We start from the raw sequence: 24,738 nt of genomic DNA on the forward strand, positions 1-24,738 counted from the left end.
GTGGCGTCCATATTGGTCAGTATTGCACCCTTCTGACATCATTTTCACTTGAACCTTCTTCGACTCCCTCCTGGCTGACTTGAACCCTAACCTGCACACTTCAACAACTTTCTTGCTCATAATATTCGTTAAAGCGCATCATCCTGACCAGTAACCAAAGCTTAAAACACGACTTATCAGACATCCCATAAAAAATGATTCACTTAGATTAATCAAAGTCATTAGCAGACTTAATGAATAAATCGAAATTGTAATATTAAACACATGAAATAAATTACACCAGTAAGGAAGCTTAAAGTCCAATAGATGCGCCCAATCTCCTTGAATCTCTGATATGACTCAAAATAAACTTTATAAATACTCCCCCGGTCCCACAATAAGAGTTTGTTTTGTCATTTTAGTTCGTCCCACAATAAGAGTCATATTTCACTTTTACCATAAATGGTAAGTAGGCCCTACACTCCACCAACTTATTCCACTCACATTTTTCTATAAAACCTAATATATATAAGTGGGACTCATTCCACTAACTTATTCAACTCACTTTTCTTTACACTTCTTAAAATCAGTGCCATAACTAAATAGGACTCATATTCTTGGACGGGTGGAGTAAGAGACTAGACAAGACACATATACATAGCCATCATAAAAGGGATTTTAAAAACTCTAGTTCTCCAACAATGAATTTTTAAAACCTCCCTATATACACTCTCAATTTTTGTCTCTTCTCTAGATAAAGTCCTATATGTGTGATCAGTTTTGTCTGCACAAAAGATCATACTATGAGTTTCAGAATATAACTATACAAGAAGATTCATGGTTGAGTACAAAATATTGTCACATGAAGAAACACAAGCAATCGTCGTTTCTCTGAAAAATCAAAACTATAAGTTATCTAGAATTTAAATTTTTTAGGTTGGTTAATTGCGCTCTTAGCATGCAGTTATTTGAATAATCATGAAAGCAGTTAAGTCTTCTGTTGCAAAACATAACGATTCGTTTGAGATACAGATTATTGTTTCATATCATAACCCATCATTGATCAAGCCATTTCAAGAAGTAATAGGATTGAATTCCTACTACTGGCAAGTAGTCCGAAAACTGTTCACGCAGATATTCACTTCCACGGTCAGATCATAGGCACTTGATAGTGCAAGTCTTACCATGAATATTCTCCACAAATGCCCTCAATTTCATAAAGAATTTTGACTAGTGACACATTGAATAGACATATCTAAATTTAGCGGAGTCGTTAATGAAAGAGATAAAGTACACTTTAGCATCTCTAGTTTGAGTTGACATTCGACAACATGCATTAGTATGAATGAACTCTAGTACTTCATTGGCTCTATTCCGCTTTTCCTTAAAAGGTTTCTTGATCATCTTTCCTTCCAAATAGGATTCACATCTATTTCTAGATTGATATTTTAATGAACCGTTTGTAAGCCATATCTCAACTTTAATGATTTCGATAATGAAATCTAATTCTAGATTTGAATTAATTCAACCACAACAATTATACTATAAAGTGGAGATAAAATCACCAACCTCCATCCATGCTTTCTTCATTTTGATGTAGAGGTTGAAATCCACCATTTGATGTTTATCCTGTCTTTCGACTGGATTCTCTAATTGATGTTATCCCCTCTTTCAACTCAAGCTTTAATGATTCTTTTAATGGACAAAGAATCAATAACTATATACATATAAATACCATAAATATATATATGTATATACATGTATTTTACTGCCGAGAACATACAATCTATTATTTTGTGAACGTCTCTTTCAGTTGCATGCATATAGCCTTTTATAGACTAAGAAGTCTGTTCATGAAAGAAGCTGACGGTTCACTTTTAACTAGAAAATAAATCAACCGACTCTACAACCAAAAGATACGTCGATTGGTAAATTAAAATGATGCATTGCTATTATATTATAATAGAAGTTACAACTTCTAATACAAATGCAAATGCCACCATTTCATATTAATTCTCGGCACCTATACACATACATATATAAATCCATTACTAATATATATTTAATGGGATGTATTCATATACTTTTTCTATCTTTTATGTTTTTTCCTTTTTAATCTCCACCATTCAATATTAAGATCTAAGGGCCGAAATTAAGGCCTGATCTAATCAATTTTATTCATTAAAAAAAATAGAAAAGGGCGTTTAAGGGAATTACATTAACGTCGGTTATGGTAAGTCCATGATTCTCTCCTTCACAAAATATTCTAGCGGTTTTATTCAACACATTACAGAATTCTTTCTTCTCTTACACGATTAATCTCTCATCATTCTCCATTGAACAAAATTCTGGTTTAAAAAAATCGTGCGGAAGTTTCATTTCGTAATTATCGTTTATAGAATATTTTTTGGGAGAGTACCGGGAATATTTTCTGTACAAGTAATTACTTCTAAAATGGAAGAAGGTTGTTCTGCAACAATGGACGAATCTTATGCTTCAACTATGGAAGAAGGTAAATTGTTTAGAACATTCTCTGATTATTGTTCTCTGAATATTATCGTTGGGCTTGGATTTTCTGTAACTGTAAATTGTTTAACGCAACCCTTTTCGATTTTCTGTAACTGTTAATTGTTTCTAGTTCTATAACCGACGTTAACAAGGAGCATTAGTTTACTTATGGGCTCGGCTAGGGTTTGGAATTGAGGCCGGCAGGGATGTCTTTATTGGATAAACTTAATGTACAATTTTTAAGTTTATAATGTAAAGTATTAAATAAATAATGCACATTTTATTTTGCATGGGCTAGGGTTTAGAAACGTGGCGGCTAGAGTGTTGTTTTATTTGATAATCTTAATGTACATTCATTAATGGATAATGTACAGTTGTGAATAAATAATTCAAGTTTTATTTTGTCATGGTTAGGGTTTAGACACGTGGCGGCTAGGGCTAGTGCACGTTTTATAATTTATAATGTTTATGTTAGCTGAGATTTTGTTTTTGTGATTGTGTACAATGGTTGTTTTACCTGATTGTTCGAAAGATTTGAAGCCTGTGGTTGGGCAGAAGTTCAAATCACTAGATTTTGATTTCGCGTTCTACGATGTGTATGCTCGTGTTGTTGGTTTTGATACGCGCAAATCACAAATGAGGAAAACCGATGGTGTAATTACTTGGTATAATGTGGTATGCAATAGGGAAGACAGCAAGAAGTCGAGCGAGGATGACCAAGCGAATGCACGGTCTGGTTTTTCGATAAAACGTCGACGGTTATCCAAGCGGTGTGGTTGTAAAACGAGTATCTCATTCAAGTTCTTCTCCGAAGGAGGAGTTTCAGGTTATACTATCGAGGATTTCAATGAGGTTCATAACCATTATATGGTTGAGACAGAGCATCAGCAGTTTATGTCAATCAATCGAAAGTTGGACGATGAACATCACCAATTTATTCTTGATTGTTCGAAGGCTAATATAGGCCCCACGCTTACGTTTAATGCGCTGAAGGAAATTCTCGGTGGTTTTCAGCTCCTTGGTGGCAATGTTGGGGTATAAGGAATGCTTCACGAGACATCAAAGCATACGCACATGGTATTGACGTACAAATGGTTTTGGATGATATGGCTAAGAAGAAGGAGATGTCCGAGGCATTCACATATGAGTACGAGGTTAATGCTAGCAACCAGCTGGTTGCTCTGTTCTGGTGTGATGGTTTGATGAAGAGGAATTACCACATGTTCGGTGATATTGTGGCTTTTGACACCACCTACAACACCAATAGGTATACCTGACGTGCATTATAACATTTTAATATGTGCATTATTGTATGCATTACAATTTACTTTATATGCATTATATCTGTCGTTTGATTGAATTATGTTGGCTTATGCTACGCAGGTATTGTATGATCTTCGCGCCATTCACGGGAAAGGACAATCATAGACGACCAGTAACTTTCGCTGCTCATTTGGTAAGCAACGAGAAGACAGGCGCTTTTGCATGGTTGTTTAGACATTTTGTCCAATGTATGGGGGTTGCTCCGAAGATGATCGTTACAGGTCAAGATTTGGGGATGAGATCGGCTATTGAAGAGATTCTTGTCGGGACTCTCCACAGATGGTGTATGTGGCATATCATGCATAAGTTGGCCAATAAAGTTCCTAGTCGGTTATTGAGGGACGAAGATTTCAAGAAAGAGTTCAATGCATGTGTCTGGTCGGACCTGCTTGAACCCGACGAGTTCGAAGAAGAGTGGAATGGAGTAATTGAGCATTATGGCCTGGATGTACGAGTATAGGCAATTATGGATAACTGCGTACTTCAGAGATTTCCCACTGGGCTCGATGATTAGGACCACCTCGATATCTGAGTCGGAGAACAGCTTCTATAAAAACTTTCTGAAGCCACGCAACAACCTTGTCGAATTCTACTTGAATTTCAAGCAAGCTATGGAATTTCAGCGGAATAGTAGAACAAAGCTGGACTACCAAGACGCTACTGCTCTGCCTGTATTGGCCACTACTTTGCCTTTCGAGAAACATGCTTCTACTATGTACACAGATAGTATGTTCAAGAAAATATAAGAGGAGATTGTTGAGGGAAATGACAGATGCCGCGTTTTGGGGTTCTCATCTACAGACAGTGTTGACACCTACAAACTTGGAGACAGCCTTCGCAATTCCTACTTTATGAGACATGATAGGACTGACGAGTCATATTCTTGCGATTGCAAATTATTCAGTAGGTAGGGGTATCTGTGCAGCCATATCTTCTTTTTGTTCCGGAACAATGAAGTTAAAAAGATTCCGGATAGCTACTGCGCAAGTAGATGGATGAAGACTCCGCTAGCTAAGGTTGTCCATAGACATTTTGATGAGACTTTACTTACACAGTCTGTTGTTGATGAAAGGAAAAACGTTTCAAAGCAAGGGATCTCACTGTTCTAAGGTTTTCTTCGTGGATTTGAGACGGACATTGATGTGCTTCGTGCATTCGTAGGTGGACTGGAGGAACTTGGTAATTCAATTCAAGCTAGAACTGCTACAACATCCGCCTCTGAGAAGAGGCGAATGATTGAACAGTTTTATGGAATGGAAAGGCCGGAAGTCGTTGAGGTCCACCCTCCGGATGTGGTAAAGACGAAGGGGCACGCGAGCAGCTCCGCTAGTCATCTGATTTCCAAGAGAGAAAAGGCTATCAAGGATGCTACTAGGCCTCGTGTAAGGCGTGCGACGAGTTGTGACATCACGACTCTAGAAATTGTCCAATGCTTAAAGAGGTTGAAACGAAGAATGAGCTGCGTAAGGAAAAGAGGAAATGTTGATGTATTTTGATTATAACAACATTATTAGTTTTTGTTTTGCGTTTTATGTTGAGTATTGAGGTCGATGTCTTCCCACTGTAAACAAGGTTTTGGAAATAATTGCTCATTTTAAATTGGTTTTTGTGCATTATTGTTATCTATATGTTACATTATTTGTATTTAGTACTTAATACTTTTTCAGAATTATTACAGAAGACGGGCATTTTGGAGAAACAATATTTACCTTAATGTGAATAACCGTGCATTACATACATAGTTTCATACATTATAAATGTGGATTTATTACATTATTTTGTTATACACACTGGTATGTCACTGCATTAGTATCCCGGAAAAATGCATTATAAATGAATTTACTTACATTATTTGTTTACTTACATGCATTGATTATCGAGCTTGTTGTGAAACATTATTATATTCAATGGTTGTGTTCTACATTATCCCTATATATTTTACATTATTAAGCAATAAATTGTCATTATTAAGTTATTTGTAGTCATTATAAGTTTTATGCAGCAAAAATTTAGTACCAACATATCTAAAACATCCCAACCCACAAATTCGATGTTCACCCTTCCAGCATGAGTTATCATAAAAAACCATCTAGTTCATATCCAAATTAAAAAACATCTAGTTCACTCGATCCCATAATTCTCGACCCACTTTTCGAAGCTGAATTTAGGCGGCCAATCCATCCAATGCTTCGTGGCTTGTGTTTGGTTGGTCACAGTCTTCGAGTTATGTGGAGAAGTTAGCAGAGCCGTTGCAAACTTCATTCGCAATATTTCCAGGCTCTTTGTTCCTTTGGCAGTTAGTCCGCAGTCCCAATCTTTCTCCCTCTCTCCAAAGTACGTCTCCATATGCCTCATCACATACACCCCCGTGTCCACGGTGCCACTGTTGTTCCTCCACGGCATTGTCACGACATGCGCATTACATTTTTTGACCTGTGCCGCCATTTTTGAAACCTTGGACTTCGTAAGTGCTGCTGCAAAGAACTCTTTCTACATCCAAAGAAAAGAAAACTTTAACAATTGCATATAATGTACAATTTGTGGTATATAATGCATAATTGATGGAGTTGAATGTATAGTACCAGCACGGAGGGTGTGTCCCCATATTTTTCTCCGAATGACCCGTGTGTTTCAGCCAAGGTGTGGTCAATGATGTTCATCTTGGAATCTGGAAGATCAAAACAGACCACATACTGATGGGTCGTCCCCCAAACTGGGAAGAAGAACTGCACAACGAAAGGAGCATTACAACACATAATATTATGTCCACTACAACTAAAAATCAACTACATTATTTTACTATAACTCACCATTTCATATTTCTCCCACTGATAGCTGCCCATTCCAATTGTTTACTCCAAAACCCTGGTCCAGAACGTATCAAACTGGAATTCTTCTGTCCATTCACGCATTGACTGAATCTGTAGTTTGTTTGTGTTAGCAGTTACAAACTTTAAGTTATTATAGTAACTTGACAGAAACATGGAGAGAACGGTGTACACTCACGCATGGTCTTGTAGAGAAGAAAAGCCTGGAAATCGTCTCTGGCGCCTTGTTCTTTTATCCTCTCTTTGACCTCAAGCTTTAATGATTCTTTAAATGGACAAAGAATCAATAACTTTATATACATATAAATACCGTAAATATATACATGTATATACATGTATTTTTCTGCCGAGAACATACAATCTATTATTTTGTGAACGTCTCTTTCAGTTGCATGCATATAGCCTTTTATAGACTAAAAAGTCTGTTCATGAAAGAAGCTAACGATTCACTTTTAACTAGAAAATAAATCAACCGACTCTACAACCAAAATATACGTCGATTGGTAAATTAAAATGATGCATTGCTATTATATTATAATAGAAGTTACAACTTCTAATACAAATGCAAATGCCACCATTTCATATTAATTCTCGGCACCTATACACATCCATATATACATCCATTACTAATATATATATTTAATACATACATGCGCCGCTTTACATATGTATATATGCACTGATGCATATATATATATAGAACATGTATTAAACTTATGAGGCAAGAGGGGAGGGTTATCAATACACCCGATTCTAATTCTTTAATCGAAACTGATCCATCACAGTGTCGTCTTTTATATTAGAATCCTTAATATTTAATATGAACTTAATCTTTAATATTAGACCAATAGATACATAGGTCACGTAAGAATAAAATATTCTTACACCGTTCACCAATCCTTTTTGGGTCAGCATAACCAAGTCTAAGGGCATGGTCAGTACATATATTCCTTCTTTCATGGCCACATTATAAGATTTCGTATTGCTATTGATTTAGCATCACGATTTTGCGTTTCAAATAGCTAATCAAGATTCTGTATAATGTTAGTGGCAGTCTGTATAACTTGATGACATTGAAGATAAAATGTAGCACTTTGTCATCTTATTAGTTTTGCTCCACTTGTTATATGAATCATAACCGCATTTGATACATTATTGAGAGTCAAAAAGAGTAGATTTAAATTCATTTTATTTGGGTTTGAGAAGAAATAAATGTAAATATCACGTAACATGCTCAAACCATAGTAAGACCAAAACTATTAAAAATCAATTGCACATCTTTCACATTGGTCAGATAGTCTATAGACCACTTAGTGACATGATTGACATTAACATAATACTCCCTCCGTCCAAAAAAAATAGGGTAATTGATGTATGACACGGGTTTTAATGTAGAATTGGTAAAGTAAGATAGAATGGAAAAAAGTAAGAGAGAAGGAGAAAAAGTAAGTAGAAATAGTGTTAGTGGAATGATGTATAGGGTTATTATTTGTTGAAAACTTTCCATAAATGAATGTGCTTTATTTTTTTTGAATGGCCAAAACTGATAAATGTGTCTTATTTTTTTTGGACGGGGGGAGTATATTTTACTAGTAGAATAATCGACATATAGTCTAGAAATTATTTGGATGACATAGAATACCTTTGAAGTAAAAATTTTATCGAGTTCAAATCTATAGAATATATAAAAGGGGAGTTTTGGGGGAGTTTTAGAGAATTTATTTGCTATTAAATTTAAATAATTATATTAAATTAAAAATGTTGAATTATAAAAGTCTACATGGAGTGAGTGGGAAGTTTTACAATGAAGGTGAGTGAGTGGGAGGTTATAAACATTAGATTAAAAGCTAAAATAAATAAATCTTACTTCAATCCAACTCCACAGAGTAAATAACAATTGTTTCCCCTCCAAACTCAGCCCCAATAAATCAATTGAGAAATATTGATAATATATGATTTTTGTTGTTATAGGTATATTTTATGCGAACTCACGACTTCAGTAAGACAGATGGGGTCGTCATCATCGTTGACGTTGGTGTCCCAATTACCAACTGCTAAGGAATTGAGGTATGAAATCTACTGGTTGTAAAAAATAATTTACTTTGATTTGTGGATCCATTGGAGTCTGAAACCTGCTGGTTGTAAATGATTTTTTACTTTGATTTGTGGATCCATTGGAGTACTTATTGTCAAATAAATATGCAATTGTAGTACTTCAAATTCCTCTCGGAATGACTTGATATTTGCATAATAGGTTGAGGAATCGATTACATGCATAATATTTTAGCCTATAAATATGTCATTTAAAGACTGGATATCCACACATATTCAAACATTCCATTTTTGCTCTTACCATAGGAGGAAAGCTTGACGCCATGAAACCATTCCACACCATGCTCAGTAAGCTCGAGACTTCCTCAATTTCTTTGATTGACTAATTTTATTCTTTTTAATTATGCTTTCGTTCCTTTTCATTTTATTAATTATATTTTTCTTTTTCTTAACATTATATTAATTATATATTTTTTTTTTTTCATTCATTTTTATATATAAAGTTTGATATAACATCGTATTTGTTTTATATATTATATGACTGTATCGGTATTTTTTTTCTTTTTAGTTATATTATTTGTTTCTTTCTGTTCATTTTTATCCATTACTATGTTTTTTTTAGATTGTTGTTGCCACCATTTTCTTTCTTTTGATTAAATTTTTAGTCCATTTATATTCCTGTATAGTTGAGCCATGTTAAAAAAATTATGTTGAAATTATAATTGGCTAATATTTTTTATACATATCTATAAGTATGTTGAGTCATATGAAAGGATTATTCTATAGGTAAATTTAATGTATAATTTAATTTGTCTTTAATTTTATTGAAAATTATAAAAATTGTTAGACGAAAGTAGCTATACATATTGATTATTGATTTTGTGCATTGGAAATTGATTTTGTTCCTTATTTTATTGTAGTTTTAGGTGAGGCGGACAACTTAATGATGACAAACTTTAATGATGACAAACGAGTTATTTTACCTATGAGTTCTGTTGAAGAGTGTGAAAATTGAAGGTTTTAGTTTATAATGATGAGGTTGATTTTAATTTTAAAGTTAATGTAGTGTATAAATTTTTTTTTAAAATGATGAGTTTAATTCTTTATTGTGTTTAATTCTTTATTGTGATAGAATTTTTATCTTCCTACTCCATGATTTAATGTTTAAACAATATATTTTATTATGCTGCAATGTTGATTTGTATAGGATTTTGATTCTCATATAACTAAAGTTTTACTTATATTGTTCATTGTTAATATTGATTATAATTTTGTTTAATTAATTTAAAATTTAAAATTATTATTTTAAAAATATATTGATATGTGCACAGATGTGATACTAGTTTTATTTAAAGTCATAGTTAATTGTCGTATAACATTATTAGAAACAAAATCAACTACTAATTAATTAAAGCTTGACAAGACTATGAATTAAGCTCCATGAAGGTGGAGATCGAGAGATAGAGAAGACGTAATATTTGGGAGAAGACGTAATATTTTGATATTGTTGAAAACGTGTAATATTTGAAAAGGCTTCAAGTTTTTCACCTTCAAGTCCTTTGGCTTTTCATGTTATGTAACCTCCAATTGGTTTATGGTGACCCTTAATGCCAAGACTTTTGAAATGGTCTCTCCTATCCTATAAATAGGTGGGTTTGAGAGATGAGAAACACACCAACAAAATGCATTCTCTCTTCTCTCTAGTTCTCTACATCATAGTAGCATTGCATAGCTCGATTCTCGGAACTTCATCAAGTTCGCCGGTGCCTAGCGGGTTTGAGGTGCTTCTACACGCTAGGAGGAAGTCGTTTTATCTTTGGGGGCAATACGACATTCCGTGAGCACTAGCCGGGGCGTAATTTGTCTTGCGGAAAGAGGGCTTCCCTCGACTCGACTTATAGTTCGGTTTGTTTTATTATTTCCGTTGTAATTTTCATTCCACTTGTTGTTATTATTATTATCTTCCTTCGATTGTAATAGTTAGAGTACCGCCTGTAACGGCTTGGGAATTTTATCCCATTATTTCTAACAATCGCAAGACAAATTAGTGTACTCTTCTAAGACATGGTTATACCAATTGAAGTTGGAGGAAACATGAGCTCCAAACCTGGAATGAAGAAACGAACAGTCGCAATGTCGATGCGCACTAAAGTGGTTAATTCCTTGAGATCATTTTTCTTGAGAAATGTGTTTATCGTTTGTCATTTGACAAGCAAGACCAATTTAGACTTGGTATAATGAATATACCAATGCACATATGGTTCAATATAATTGTGTACTTATTGTTGGAGACAATATTGTGCAAATTATTTGAACGTGTTGTTATAAACAACAAAGATCACGAGGTGGTCGCAATGGTCTCCGACGTGGACCATGGTAATAATCCAAATGAATGGTTTGTTGATTCGGGCAGAGGCAGACCTATGTGGGGGTATGGGGGTTCCTTGGAACCCCCACCCATTTTGCTATTTACTATATTATGTATAGTTAGAAAATATTATTCAAGTATTTAGTTAGCTCGGTTGGTTGGTGGTCTGGTCATGGAGCTACTTGATTGTGTGTCGAATCCCCCTTGCTTGTATTTCTTTTGAATTCTAAAATGGCTCCTTTAGTTGATTTCTCTCTTTTTAATTGTGATCAATTTTTTCACCTAGACATCCAAAGCAAAAAAACGTAGGCTGGAATAAAAATAAGTAAGAGCATGATAGAAATCAAATAAAAATACTCCCTCTATCCACGAAAAATAATCTCATTTCCAACATAGAAACTTTCTTTCATGCTTTATCCACTTTTTCACCTTTTCTCTCTTATTTTTTTACATCCCTTCTTCTACTTTATTACTTTTTCTCTCATCTCTCTTACTTTCATCCACAGATGAGACTTCTTTTTTTATGGGCGGAGGGAATATAAAATGTATCGGAGAAGAGAAAATGTAATTGATAAATACGAAGCAACACATAAGAGGAGAAAAATGCATCTCAAACTATTCATCTCTCTCGCAACTTCATAATGTCTCGGGTTGTTTCTACAATCGTCGACCCTAAAAAATATGCAACTATCGTTAGTAATTTGGACCCCCCAGTATAAAAATCCTGCGTCCGCCACTGGATACGGGTGCCACATGTCATGTGTGCTCCGAGAGAAACGTTTTTTCTACTTACAAATCTGTTGGAGGTAGAAAAGTACGCATGGGAAACCAAGCCTCTTTTGAGGTAGTTGGTGTGGGTAATGTGTTCCTAAAACTAGGATCTGGAAAGGTTCTTACCCTTAAGGATGTGCTGCATGTCCCAGACATCCGAAATAATTTGGTGTCAGGCTCACTTCTAGTAAATCATGGATTTTCACTAGAATTTGAGTGTGAAAAGGTTATATTGACCAAGAATGGAAAATTCATAGGTGAAGGCCACCTAGTGAATGGGCTTTTTGAGCTGAATGTTACGGTCATTCACCGTGGAAAAGGAATATGCAATAAGGAAGATGACACATCCTCTTATTTGCTTGAGAGCTCTGATTTATGGCATAATAGATTGGGACATGTAAATCTAAATGCTATAAAAAGATTAGTAAATCTTAATTTACTAAAAGTTGATAAGTTTAACTCACAAGAAAGATGTGAAGTGTGTGTTGAAGCCAAAATGGCTAAGTTGTCGTTCCATTCGGTAGAGCGGAGTACAAAACCTCTTGAGTTGATCCATACAGACGTATGTGATTTGAAATTTGTGCAAACAAGAGGTGGTAAAAAGTATTTTATCACATTTATAGATGATTGCACAAGGTATTGTTACCTTTACTTATTAAGAAGTAAAGATGAGGCAATTGAAGCGTTTAAAGACTTCAAAAATGAAGCCGAAAATCAACTTAATTGTCGAATTAAGTGTGTTCGAAGTGATAGAGGTGGTGAATATGTGGCGCCGTTTGCAGAATTATGTCATGCAAGTGGTATAATTCACCAAACCACGGCTCCATATTCTCCTCAATCGAATGGTGTTGCTGAACGCAAAAATCGAACACTGAAAGAGATGATGAATGCTCTGTTGATTAATTCAGGTTTACCCCAGAACATGTGGGGGGAGGCTGTGTTAACGGCAAATTATATCTTGAATAAGATTCCACTAAAAAGTAGGGATGTGACTCCCTATGAGTTGTGGAAAGGCAAGAAACCTTCGTACTCATACCTCAAAGTGTGGGGGTGCTTAGCGAAGGTAGAAGTGCCACCTCCGAAGCAAGTTGCAATAGGCCCTAAAACAGTTGATTGCATCTTTATTGGCCATGCACTTAATAGTAGTGCCTATCGTTTCCTAGTCCATAAGTCAGTTGTGCCTGGCGTGGCTGAAGGAACAACGATTGAGTCAAGGAATGCTATATTCTTTGAGAATGTTTACCCTTGCAAGAGGCAGGAGGATCGTTCTAGTGAAAGAATGATGGATGAATCCACTAGTTCCAATCCTCCAAAAAGGACGAGGTCAAGTCCTGAGGATGTAGAACCAAGACGTGGTAAAAGAGTTAAAGTTGCTAAGACATTTGGTCCCGACTTCATAACTTTTATGTTGGATGACGAACCAAAGTCGTTGGCAGAAGCGTTGTCTGGCCCAGATGCGCCATTCTGGCAAGAAGCAATCAATAGTGAAATTGAATCAATTATGAGAAATAACACATGGGTGTTAGTAGACTTGCCAGAAGGTTGTAAGACCTTAGGGTGCAAGTGGATCCTGAGAAGGAAATATAAAACTGATGGTACTATTGAAAAGTACAAAGCTCGCCTAGTTGTAAAAGGCTTTAAGCAGCAAGAAGGATATGACTTCTTCGACACGTATTCACCCGTTACGAGAATCACTTCTATTCGGGTGCTTCTTGCAATTGCTGCTTTGCACAATCTTGAAATTCACCAAATGGATGTGAAAACTGCATTTCTGAATGGTGAATTGGAGGAAGAAATTTATATGGAGCAACCTGAAGGGTTTGTAGTACCTGGCCAAGAAAGGAAGGTATGCAAACTAGTGAGGTCTCTATATGGATTAAAACAAGCGTCTTTGCAATGGCACTTGAAGTTTGACAATGTGATGTTGTCAAATGGGTTCACTATCAACGAGTGTGATAAGTGTGTTTACATTAAGAACACAAATAATGGGTTCGTTATTGTGTGTCTTTATGTGGATGATATGTTGATTATGGGCAGCAATAGTGTCATTATCAACGAGACCAAAAATATGTTGAAGAGAAATTTCGACATGAAAGATATGGGTCTAGCTGATGTGATTCTCGGAATCAAGATTAAAAGGAATCCTGAGGGAATAGCTTTGACACAATCTCATTACATTGAGAAAGTGCTTAAGAAGTTTCACTCCTTTAATTGTGAGCCAGCTAAGACTCCATTGGAACCCAATGTGCATTTGAGTAAGCACACGGGAGAGCCTGTAGCTCAAGAAGAATACGCAAGGATCATAGGGAGTTTGATGTTTATCACAAACTGCACCCGACCAGATCTTGCGTGTACGGTGAATAAGCTGAGCCGATATGCGAGCAACCCAAGCAAGGAACATTGGAAAGCTCTGCGTAGGGTTTTGAGATACATGAAGTATACTCTTAACTTTGAGCTGCAATACACAAGATATCCCCAAGTACTTGAAGGGTACTGTGATGCAAATTGGATCTCTGATTCAAAAGACTCGTTCTCGACGAGTGGGTATGTGTTCACCGTGGGGGGTGGAGCTGTTTCGTGGAAGTCAACGAAACAGACATGTATAGCTAGATCCACCATGGAATCTGAGTTTATCGCTTTAGACAAAGCAGGGGAAGAAGCCGAGTGGCTTAGAAACTTCCTAGAAGATATTCCATGTTGGAAGAAGCCAGTGCCGACAGTAGTGATACACTGTGATAGCCAAGCGGCTATAGGGAGAGCACATAGTGGCTTATACAATGGTAAGTCTCGACACATTCGTCGGCGACATAATACCGTGAGGCAGTTGATCACAAGTGGTGTTATCGCAGTTGACTATGTAAGGTCAGTGGATAACTTAGCGGATCCGTTAACGAAAAGTTTAAACCGTGATCAAATGCATAAATTGCTAAAAGGAATGGGACTGAAAACCACATTTTAAAAGATGATTATAGTGGTAACCCAACCATACGATTGGAGATCCCATGGGCTTGGTTCAATGGGAAAACAAAGCTATATGACTCTAGTTGTAACACTCGGAAGATATTTTATCTTCGCCCATTCTTTTGAAAGCATTGAGTGTTGTAACCTGCATGTGGTAAGAGGCTAAGTTTTGACTTTTAATGATTCTTAGAAGCCTCGAGGAGGTGGGTATTGCAGGATACCTGGAAAAGAATCACCTATGTAAGTGAAGAAGTGTGGGCCGCTTCAACATGTGAATCACTTATGAATCCAAAGTGGTGTTCCATGGCCAGTAAAGGACACAAACGTGAGAACTGATGAGTTTGTAAATAGTATTGTGTCAATATTATTGTCTCGGTATACACCAAGGAGGAATGGTTCAAGGCATCACGTCCACCAGGCCGCCGGTATGCCCGATAGTGTTGACTATGGAAAGTTCAAAGCCCCAAGCTACTATTCCAAATGCAATATTGTTTCTCGAGGATTGAGCGAAGAGTCTGCATGCATGCATACACGTCTTGTGTTGGTTTGAGCTTGCAGTGCTCTAACCAATGTGGGGGATTGTTGAAAACGTGTAATATTTGAAAAGGCTTCAAGCTTTTCACCTTCAAGTCCTTTGGCTTTTCATGTTATGTAACCTCCAATTGGTTTATGGTGACCCTTAATGCCAAGACTTTTGAAGTGGTCTCTCCTATCCTATAAATAGGTGGGTTTGAGAGATGAGAAACACACCAACAAAAAGCATTCTCTCTTCTCTCTAGTTCTCTACATCATAGTAGCATTGCATAGCTCGATTCTCGGAACTTCATCAAGTTCGCCGGTGCCTAGCGGGTTTGAGGTGCTTCTACACGCTAGGAGGAAGTCGTTTTATCTTTGGGGGCAATACGCCATTCCGTGAGCACTAGCCGGGGCGTAATTTGTCTTGCGGAAAGAGGGCTTCCCTCGACTCGACTTATAGTTCGGTTTGTTTTATTATTTCCGTTGTAATTTTCATTCCATTTATTGTTATTATCTTCCTTCGATTGTAATAGTTAGAGTACCGCCTGTAACGGCTTGGGAATTTTATCTCATTATTTCTAACAGATATATTGCAAGACAGAGAAAACCATCACCTTATACTATGGGTGTATGGTGTAGGTACATAAAGAGCATACAATAAAAACTCCCAAAAATGACTAACAAATGAAACCTAACTAAGTGACAGCTGGCTCAAGTATCAGCAAGTATATGACTGACTATATTTCATGCCTTATTCTAATAGGCCCTCTCAAGATGGACTATAAACGGTTGTGAAGTCCATCTTGGACAGCAAATTCTAAAAATGAGAAGCAGCCAAGGGCTTAGTGAAGATATCAGCAAGCTGTAGAGTGTTGATAACATGGACTATTCTGATCACACCCTCAAGTATCTTGTCCTGAACTGTATGACAATCAACCTCTATATACTTAGTACGTTCATGGAAAACAGGGTTGGAACTAATATGAATTGCCGCCTGGCTATCACAATATAAAGGAACTGACTTGGTCACCCCCAATCCAAAGTCCTTGAGTAAGGCAACAATCCACACCACTTCACAAGAAGCAAGGGCCATCGCCCTATGTTTTGCCTCCGCTGAAGATCTGGAGACTGTATGCTGCTTCTTCGAACGCCAAGAAATCAGACATGTGCCAAGAAACAAGCAAAAACCAGAGATTGATCTTCTTGTATCAGGGCAAGCTCCCCAATCCGCATCAGAAAAGATGCTCAAATGAGGTTCTCCCTTAGCAGAGTAGAAAAGACCGTGGCCCAAAGTACCATTCAAATATCTTAGAACTCTCTCACCAGCAAGCATGTGCTCCGAGCACGGTTTTGACAGAAATTGACTAAGCTTGTTTACAACAAAGGTGATGTCAGGCCGTGTGATACAAAGATACACAAGGCGGCCTATCAATCTTCTATAAGGAGTGGGATCAGAAAGTGGATCCCTTGCATCTTGATGGAGAGACTTGGTAGAATCCATGGGTGTAGAAGATGGCTTGCAGCCAAGTAGACCAACATCCGAGACCAAATCCAAGGCATATTTGTGCTGAGAAAGAAACACACCAAATTGATTTCTAGAAATCTCAATCGCAAGAAAATACTTACGGGTGCCCAGATCTTTGAGCTTGAAGTGAGCTTGCAGAAAAATCTTGAACTCAGTAATCAGATCATTCTCAATACTAGCCACTAAAATGTCATCAACATAGATAACCACACCAAAGAACTTCTCATCTGCTGAATATTTATAAAAATAGGAATGGTCAGAAGCAGATTGAATCAGACAAAAACCAGCCAAAACCTGAGAGAACTTTAGGTACCACTGTCTTGAAGCCTGCTTAAGGCCATACAAAGACTTCTTGAGTTTACAAACCAGCTGACCAGATCTAACCGGTGGATTTTCAATAACCAAACTAGGAGGCAGAGTCATATATATCTCCTCCTCTAGATCACCATACAAAAAGGCATTGTTGATGTCAAGATGAGCTAATTTCCAAACTTTTATGGCTGCCAATGCTAACATTAATTTCACTGTGGTGAGTTTTGCAACAGGTGAGAAGGTATCATGAAAATAACCCCAGCCTGTTGAGTGAAGTCCTTAGCCACCAAACGAGCTTTATACCTTTCTACAGTAGCATCAGCCTTGAACTTGATCTTGTAAATCCATTTACAAGATATAGGAATCTTTCCAGAAGGTAGGAAAGTGATCAACCATGTAGCAGTCCTTATCAGAGCCTGCAGTTCATCTTGCATACCCAACACCCACTCTGGATGTTGTGCTGCTTGTTTATAGGTGGATGGTTCAGTGAGAATGGAAAGAAGAATGATGAATTTGAGATAAGGTTGTGACAGCTTGGCTAAAGAAAAATAGTTTGAGGTAGAAGTTACTGAATTACAAATGTAATCAGAAAGGTGTGTAGGAGTGTGTATAGTTGTTCCAGATTTTGACTTATACGAAGTAGAGGCGGAATCTGGAGTATCGGAAGTATTTTGAGGAATGAGAGTATGGTTAGTATGAGAGGAAGATGTATTATGGTCAGTATGAGGGGAAGATGTACTTGGAGGATGAGAAATATCAGTAGGAAAGTGAGATGGTGACTGATGTTCAAGAGGAAATTCTGACTCATGAAATGTCACATTTCTACCGATAAAAATTTCATGTGTATCCAAGTTCATGACTTTGTACCCTTTATAGCCAGGAGGGTAACCAAGAAACAAGCAATTTACAACTCTTGGAGTGAACTTGTGCTTGCTTTTATCCAATGTGGAAGCAAAGCAACTATTGCAACTAATCCATGGCTGATAGAGAAGATCTTCAAGGCCAGGACGCAAAATCGGACCATCAACAAACACCAGCTTGTTTTTGGCAAGGAGAGCAGTGGTGAAAGATCGACTCCAAGCAGGATAATTAGAGCCATTGAGCTGCTGCGAAACAAGGATAGCTCCCGGGCTATCACTTGGATGAAGATAGTACGGACTAGATGTGTCCTCAGCTGGTGGAGGACGACCACGATCGCCGCGATTGTTCATCGGAGATCGGGAAGAAGATCGGAAAAATAGAGATGTAAAGGAAGATCAAAGAAAATCAGAGATAAATCGCGGAAAAATTTCCACTAATACCATAACAAGACTATGAATTAAGCTCCATGAAGGTGGAGATCGAGAGATAGAGAAGACGTCATATTTGGTAGAAAAGAATATTATTTTCTGATATATTGCAAGACAGAGAAAACCATCACCTTATATACTAAGGGTGTAGGTACATGAAGAGCATACAATAAAAACTCCCAAAAATGACTAACAAGTTGGCTCAAGTATCAGCCAGTATATGACTGACTATATTTCATGCCTTATTCTAATAAAGCTTGAAGCTCATTTGGATAACTCAGCGGAGAGAGCGGCGGCCAAGGAGGTGACGGTGGTCGGAGACACTCCACGGCTTCCACCCAAGTACCATTTCTGTATCATCTCCGCCACGTTCGCGTTCTTCACCTCCATCTTCGATTCTTCATTTCCATCCGTTGTAAATACAATCTATATATAACCCAAACATCAATTTCCGATTTACAAATAATAATGTAACAAGTTGTATTTGTGAGAATTGTTACCTCGACAGTTTGAGCAGCAGTAGGTGGGAAATAAAATGTTATAACTGAATGATGGTTGAAATATTTGGATTGGAAGAAATGAACAACTTGTTCCAAAGCTTCTTCCTCTTCTTCCTCGTACTTATCCTCTTCAGCCAAACGATCCCTAACAGAACCCTCCAACTGCACTCCATATTGCGACCCTTTTATCTCCTTAATCACAACCACGCGCACTAATTTCTCCACCGGAGCTGCCAATTTTTTGCCATATCCAAATTTATTTAAGATATGTCTACAAAGAATAGTAATCAAATAATAACTCAATCTTCCATGATAACTAATAAATATCCTAATGATAAACTGAATAGGAAAAAATGTTTCATCAATAAAGATCTCATATGAAATGAAAAATAACATTCCATACAAAGTTTGCTTTTGATCTAAAAAAAGAAATTAATGTTATCTTCATTAACTGTAATACTATATCGAATTAAAAATGATATTAAGTTTTGTTATTGATCTATCTTCAGCACTAATGTTTGTATTGATTAGCAAATGATGTTGTAAACTTTATCTCCTATAATAATTACAAATTTGTCTTAGTCGCGAGACCAATTTTCGTCAAGAAAGTGTGCGGGCGGGCGTCGGTTGACTAGCCGAACGCCTGGTCGGGCGATTTTCCTGGGATGGCTTTTTTCTACCAAAACTTGTTTTATTTACTCTTTAACTTCTAGTATATGTACGCGTATTACAGTTTTTTCATGGCAGCTTTGATTTGAACACTCATATTTATTTTTGAATATTTATTAAAATCTCTTGTGGTTGCATTCCAATCTTTTGTTGGGCTAAGGTTGAATGGTAAGGTATGTTTTATTAGTTCTTGTGTTGCTAGTTTTGTGGAGTATTATGTTATTGTTTAAGTGAAAGTAGTCATTGGATTATTTATTGTTCTATCATCTTCTTCTTCTTTTTCACCATTTTTATTGTTCTATTTCTTGTTTGGTTTGTTGAATTTGTTGAAATATTTGTAAGAACAAATTCGGAACATCATATGTGTCTTGAATCCCTAACGTTCATATTAACAGTTTTACACAAATATTTGCATTAGTGTAATATGTGTTTCATCTTAGAGTATAGTAAAATAGAGTCCTTTTGTCTATCTATCGCTGAGTCATATTCATATTTACTTTATACACTTTTTACATTTATGTTTTAACACAAGTTTCTTAAATCGTATACTCACAAAAAATAGCTTTACAACATAGGGACGAAGGGAGTATTGATCTATTTGATTCATTTGGAATTTAAGTTGAAAAAAGAGACTAGAGAGATGGTTACCGGAAACTAGGGCGTCGAAGAAGTCATCGTCTTCGGCTAAGTCGGCGGGTGACTTGCCTTTCCATTTTTGGAGGTGAGCCCCAATTTGAGGATCAATGTAAACTCCAATTGCTGTAAACTTAATCTGTAGGAAGTGTATCTCTATGTCCGTAATCCCTTATTACATCAAACAAATTCAATTAATTACTTATTCATAATTCAATAAAAAAACGAAGCAAATATAACTTACATTAAATAAAAATAAAAATATAGTTACATAAAATATGTAGCATCATATTATTTTAATACAAATGGAAGTTACTATTCCCTCCGTCACATAAAAATACGGTCAATGTGTATGCACGGGTATAAATTAGTAAAGTAAGAGAGTGGAGGAAAATGATATGATAAAGTGAGAGAGAGGAGGAAAATGACAGTTAAAGTAGTGTTAGCGAATAGTGGACCTACATTATTAAATTGATATAACTTTACAAAAATGGAATGCACATATTTTTATAGGACGGACGAAAATAGAAAGTGCACAGGGGAGTATAAATTTCCAAGACTATTAGTAGTACTATATTCTGTATTATTGCTACCACCTACCATGCACCATTGGAATTTATTTGGAGATGGAAATGCAGTTTTATTTAATATTTTAGTGTTCTTTAATGATTCTACAAACTAAACATCATTTTGGTGTTCAATATTCCATTTAATACGAAGGCACCGATTGGGTTAAGTTTAAAGGAGTGCTTCCAACTGCCCATTCGAACACATTTCCAGATCACTTTACAGTGTGCGTTATCTGTTTAAACTTATCAAATCAAATCAAATCAAATCAAGAAACTAATTACATCCACATAATAGTATTCCATGAAATGCAATCAAAATTAAATATCGCAAATTTAATGTTTGTTTTACTTTGGCATTTCCTATGCACATCATAAATGCAAACATTTCCATCCAAAAAGTAATGATCTTCACATGATAAGTAATCAAGTATACCTAAAATTATAGGCTTAATACCTCAGAAAATATGGTTTTATTAAGTTATATCAAGAAAAAGAATTTTTGAATAGATTTTATAATTGTTTATTTTGTAAGTGATAAATTTTAATAGACCCTCAAAACGAACTCGGGCCTAAGCCTTTTCTATATTATAATAAAGCTTCAAACCAAATATGTCTATAAAAAAATTTATATATACTGTAAAAATAGTTATAAAATCTAACACCATCTTTATAGTCATATCTATCATCCAAAGTAAGCAAACTGAGAAATGAGAAATGATCTGAAAGATTATAGTATAAGAATTAAGGAAAAAAAGTACAATTGAGAATGAATATATGTATTTTATACTTTACTTACCATGAGCCACTAAAGGCAATGGCTTGGTGATGGATATTTGTGGAGGAAATGAAACTTCATCCACCATCACAGCATCATTACTACCCACTGCATAAACAATCCATAATAACTATTATCACCTCAACACAAAGTATTAAATAATAATTAAATAGATAAAAAAATGTTGGAGAGAATTCCTACTCTGTGATATCGGCTCGGATTTTGGGAGAGATTTCTAATCGATTAGATGGAGATAGAGAGAGAGCGTCAAAATTGTATTCTTTATAGCATGTAGGAGCCAAGCATTTAAGCTACCTTCCAACTTGACTTAGAGGGTAGGTAGTTGAGTAATTTAAATAATACGGATGAATTTATTTAGTTTGATATTATCCGCTTTGAAATTAAGCCTGCGCGAATTTGTACTAATTTATTTTTAGGTCATTTGAAAAGGCCTCAAATTAATTGGGTTGGACAACACTTATATACTGCTTTCAACTTCCTCACTTATCCGATGTGAGATGAGTTTGTACACAACAAGTTTTTAGTACTTCCTTCGTCCCGCCATAAGCAAGCCACTTCTTTTGTCACATGATTTAAGAAATTGATATTTAAAGAGTTACGTAGAGAGAGTAAAGTATAAGAAAGACAAAAAGTAGAGGAGTGAAAAGAATGAAGTAGGTGGGAAAATAAAGTAAGAGAGATGATTTTTTGCTTAAAATGAAAATGACTCACTTATGATGGAACATCACAAAAAGGAAAGTGACTCACTTATGATGAGATGGGGGAGTACCTTATATTTATATTACTACATCCGTCTCCAAAGAGTATGAACATTTGATTCGGCACGATTTTTAATATATAATTGAAAAAGTAAGAGAGAGATAGAGAAAATAGTTATTAAAGTATTGTTAGTAGAGAATGAGTCGCACCTCATTAGAGAGAAAAAAGCTTCCAAAATTAGAAATTCACTTTTTAGGGACGAATCAAATAGAAAATAGTTCATAATTTTTAGGAACGGAGAGAGTACTATAATTATTTTAAAGTTTATTAATGTACATATGTTTATTGACTTTTGTTGTAATTAATTTTGTAGCAACTAAATTGCTCTTAATTGGTATGAGGTGTGTTTTTATACTCGAGTAGGAATGGTGTGTAATTTATTTATCTATAAGAAATTAATTAAAAATTAGGTAGGGGAAAAACTAGGAATATTCGTTGGATGACATGGATGCATGAACACCGCTAGATTTACCAAACAAGACCCTGCCCTCGTTGGTCCAAAAATCATCGTTTTCTGAATTTATGCTGCTCTTCTTTTATTGAAATGGTTGGTGCTATAATCAATGTTTAATTTAATGAATTATGCAGCTCTTTTATTGGAATGGTTGATGCTAAAAATCAGTGAATTATGAATTACCTCCGTCCCGCGCTAGGAGCTACGTTTACTTCTCTGCACTCGTTTTATAATAATGATATTCCTTCGTCGTTACAAGAATATGCACTCTTTCTTTTTTAGTTTGTTCCACAAGAATATGTACTTTCTAATTTCGGAACTCTTTTCTCTCTAATAAGGTGGGACCCATTCTCCACTAATAATAATTTATTTACTTTTTCTCTCTATCTCTCTCTTACTTTACCAATTTTGCAATAAAACTCGTGCCGAACACAAAGTGCATATTCTATGGGGACGGAGGGAGGGAGCAGTATATAAGCCCTCATTTCACTTACATGTCATGTAAAACTAATAATCCTAAACATATGAGTTATGACCGAAATATAAATTTGATTCAGAATATTCATTTTTCAAAAATCGAGTCCTAAAACAAATGAAATTGTCGTCAAATTGGTCATTTTTTATAGTTCAATCAAAAACTAACGATTAACGGACGATTAGTAAAATTTTGACTAAATTAAAATATTAATTCATAATTAATAATTAAAGTGAAGTCTCCTCTTCTCGGTTGATGCTCCTTGGCCTGGCCCATTCCCAATCAGAAATCAGTTCCCCACCATCAGAAATCAGTTCCCCACCATCAGAAATCAGATGAGGAAATCTGTTGTGCTCTTTTTGATATGAAACCGCTACAAGCTCCTGGTGTAGACGGACTTCATGCTCAACTTTTCCAGTCTCAATGGAAAATTGTAGGCCCCTCAATTTGTAAGATGATTCGTAATTTTTTTGAAGGGGTTGCGATAGACAAGGCTCTTAACAAGACAACCTTGGTCTTGATCCCTAAAGTGGATAATCTTGAAGTAATAACAGAATTCTGGCATATTAGCTTGTGTTGAGTGGTGTATAAAGTCACTACTAAGATCATCGTCAATCGAATGACGAACCTTATAAATTTGTTGTCTCTCCCAATCAAGTGAGTTTTATCAAAGGAAGGAGCATCACAGACAACATTATTATTGCTCAAGAATGCGTTCACTCGATGAATAATTGTAAAACTAAGGCAGGTTGGATGACTATCAAAGTTGATTTAGAAAAGGCCTATGACAAAATTCGGTGGGAGTTCGTTGAGGATTCACTTAAAGATTTGGAGCTGCCACAAAAAATAATTTTGATAATTATGGAATGAGTGTCTACTACTTCTATGCAAATTTCTTGGAAAGGAGTTTTAACGGAAGAATTTAGACCGAAAAAGAGGGATTAGACAAGGTGACCCTCTCTTTCCATATCTCTTTGTTATAGGCATGGAGAGACTAAGTTACACAATAAACAAGGCGGTCGATGAAGGAAGATGGGTCTAGATGAGATTCAGTAGAGGTGGATCTCCAATCTCTCACCTCTTCTTTGCGGATGACCTCGTTCTTTTCAGTATGGCTGACTGCTCTAATGCGAAGGCTATCAAAGAGCTCCTACATCAATTTAGCTAATACTCAGGTCATCGGGTTAGCATTAACAAAACTCAACTCTACTTTAGATGCTGACACTGCTAAGGAAATTGAGAGCATTTTTCACTTCAAGGTTGTGGATAATCTAGGCATGTATTTGGGTATTCCTTTTCTTCATGGTAGAGTCACATGTGCTAATTTCAAGTATATTATTGACAAGGTCCAAAGAAGGTTAAATGGGTGGTCGGCGGCTTCACTATCCTTGGCAGCGAGAGTCACTTTAGCCAAGGCTGTCCTTTCTGCCATTCCAACCTATTGTATGCAT

The 24,738-nt window shown here is 36.1% G+C and overlaps 2 protein-coding genes across 2 annotated transcripts; both read right to left on the bottom strand.

Annotated features, from left to right (window-relative positions):
* Positions 1 to 16,123: 16,123 nt before the first annotated feature.
* Positions 16,124 to 17,347, bottom strand: LOC125189852 (uncharacterized mitochondrial protein AtMg00810-like). Its single transcript, XM_048087080.1, has one exon. It carries the CDS (start codon positions 17,345 to 17,347, stop codon positions 16,124 to 16,126), a length of 1,224 nt encoding a protein of 407 aa, XP_047943037.1.
* A 1,160-nt stretch (positions 17,348 to 18,507) lies between these two features.
* LOC125186930 (chalcone isomerase-like protein 2) lies at positions 18,508 to 21,912 on the bottom strand. The gene is made up of 5 exons (XM_048083418.1): positions 21,780 to 21,912; positions 21,600 to 21,686; positions 20,250 to 20,405; positions 18,933 to 19,162; positions 18,508 to 18,858 (listed from the first exon to the last, which is right to left on the bottom strand). Coding segments are annotated over exons 1-5 (636 nt in total). The 5' UTR covers positions 21,781 to 21,912; the 3' UTR covers positions 18,508 to 18,696.
* Between the last annotated feature and the right edge of the window lie 2,826 nt (positions 21,913 to 24,738).

Source organism: Salvia hispanica, chromosome 5 (assembly GCF_023119035.1).
Source record: "Salvia hispanica cultivar TCC Black 2014 chromosome 5, UniMelb_Shisp_WGS_1.0, whole genome shotgun sequence".
NCBI lineage: Eukaryota > Viridiplantae > Streptophyta > Magnoliopsida > Lamiales > Lamiaceae > Salvia > Salvia hispanica.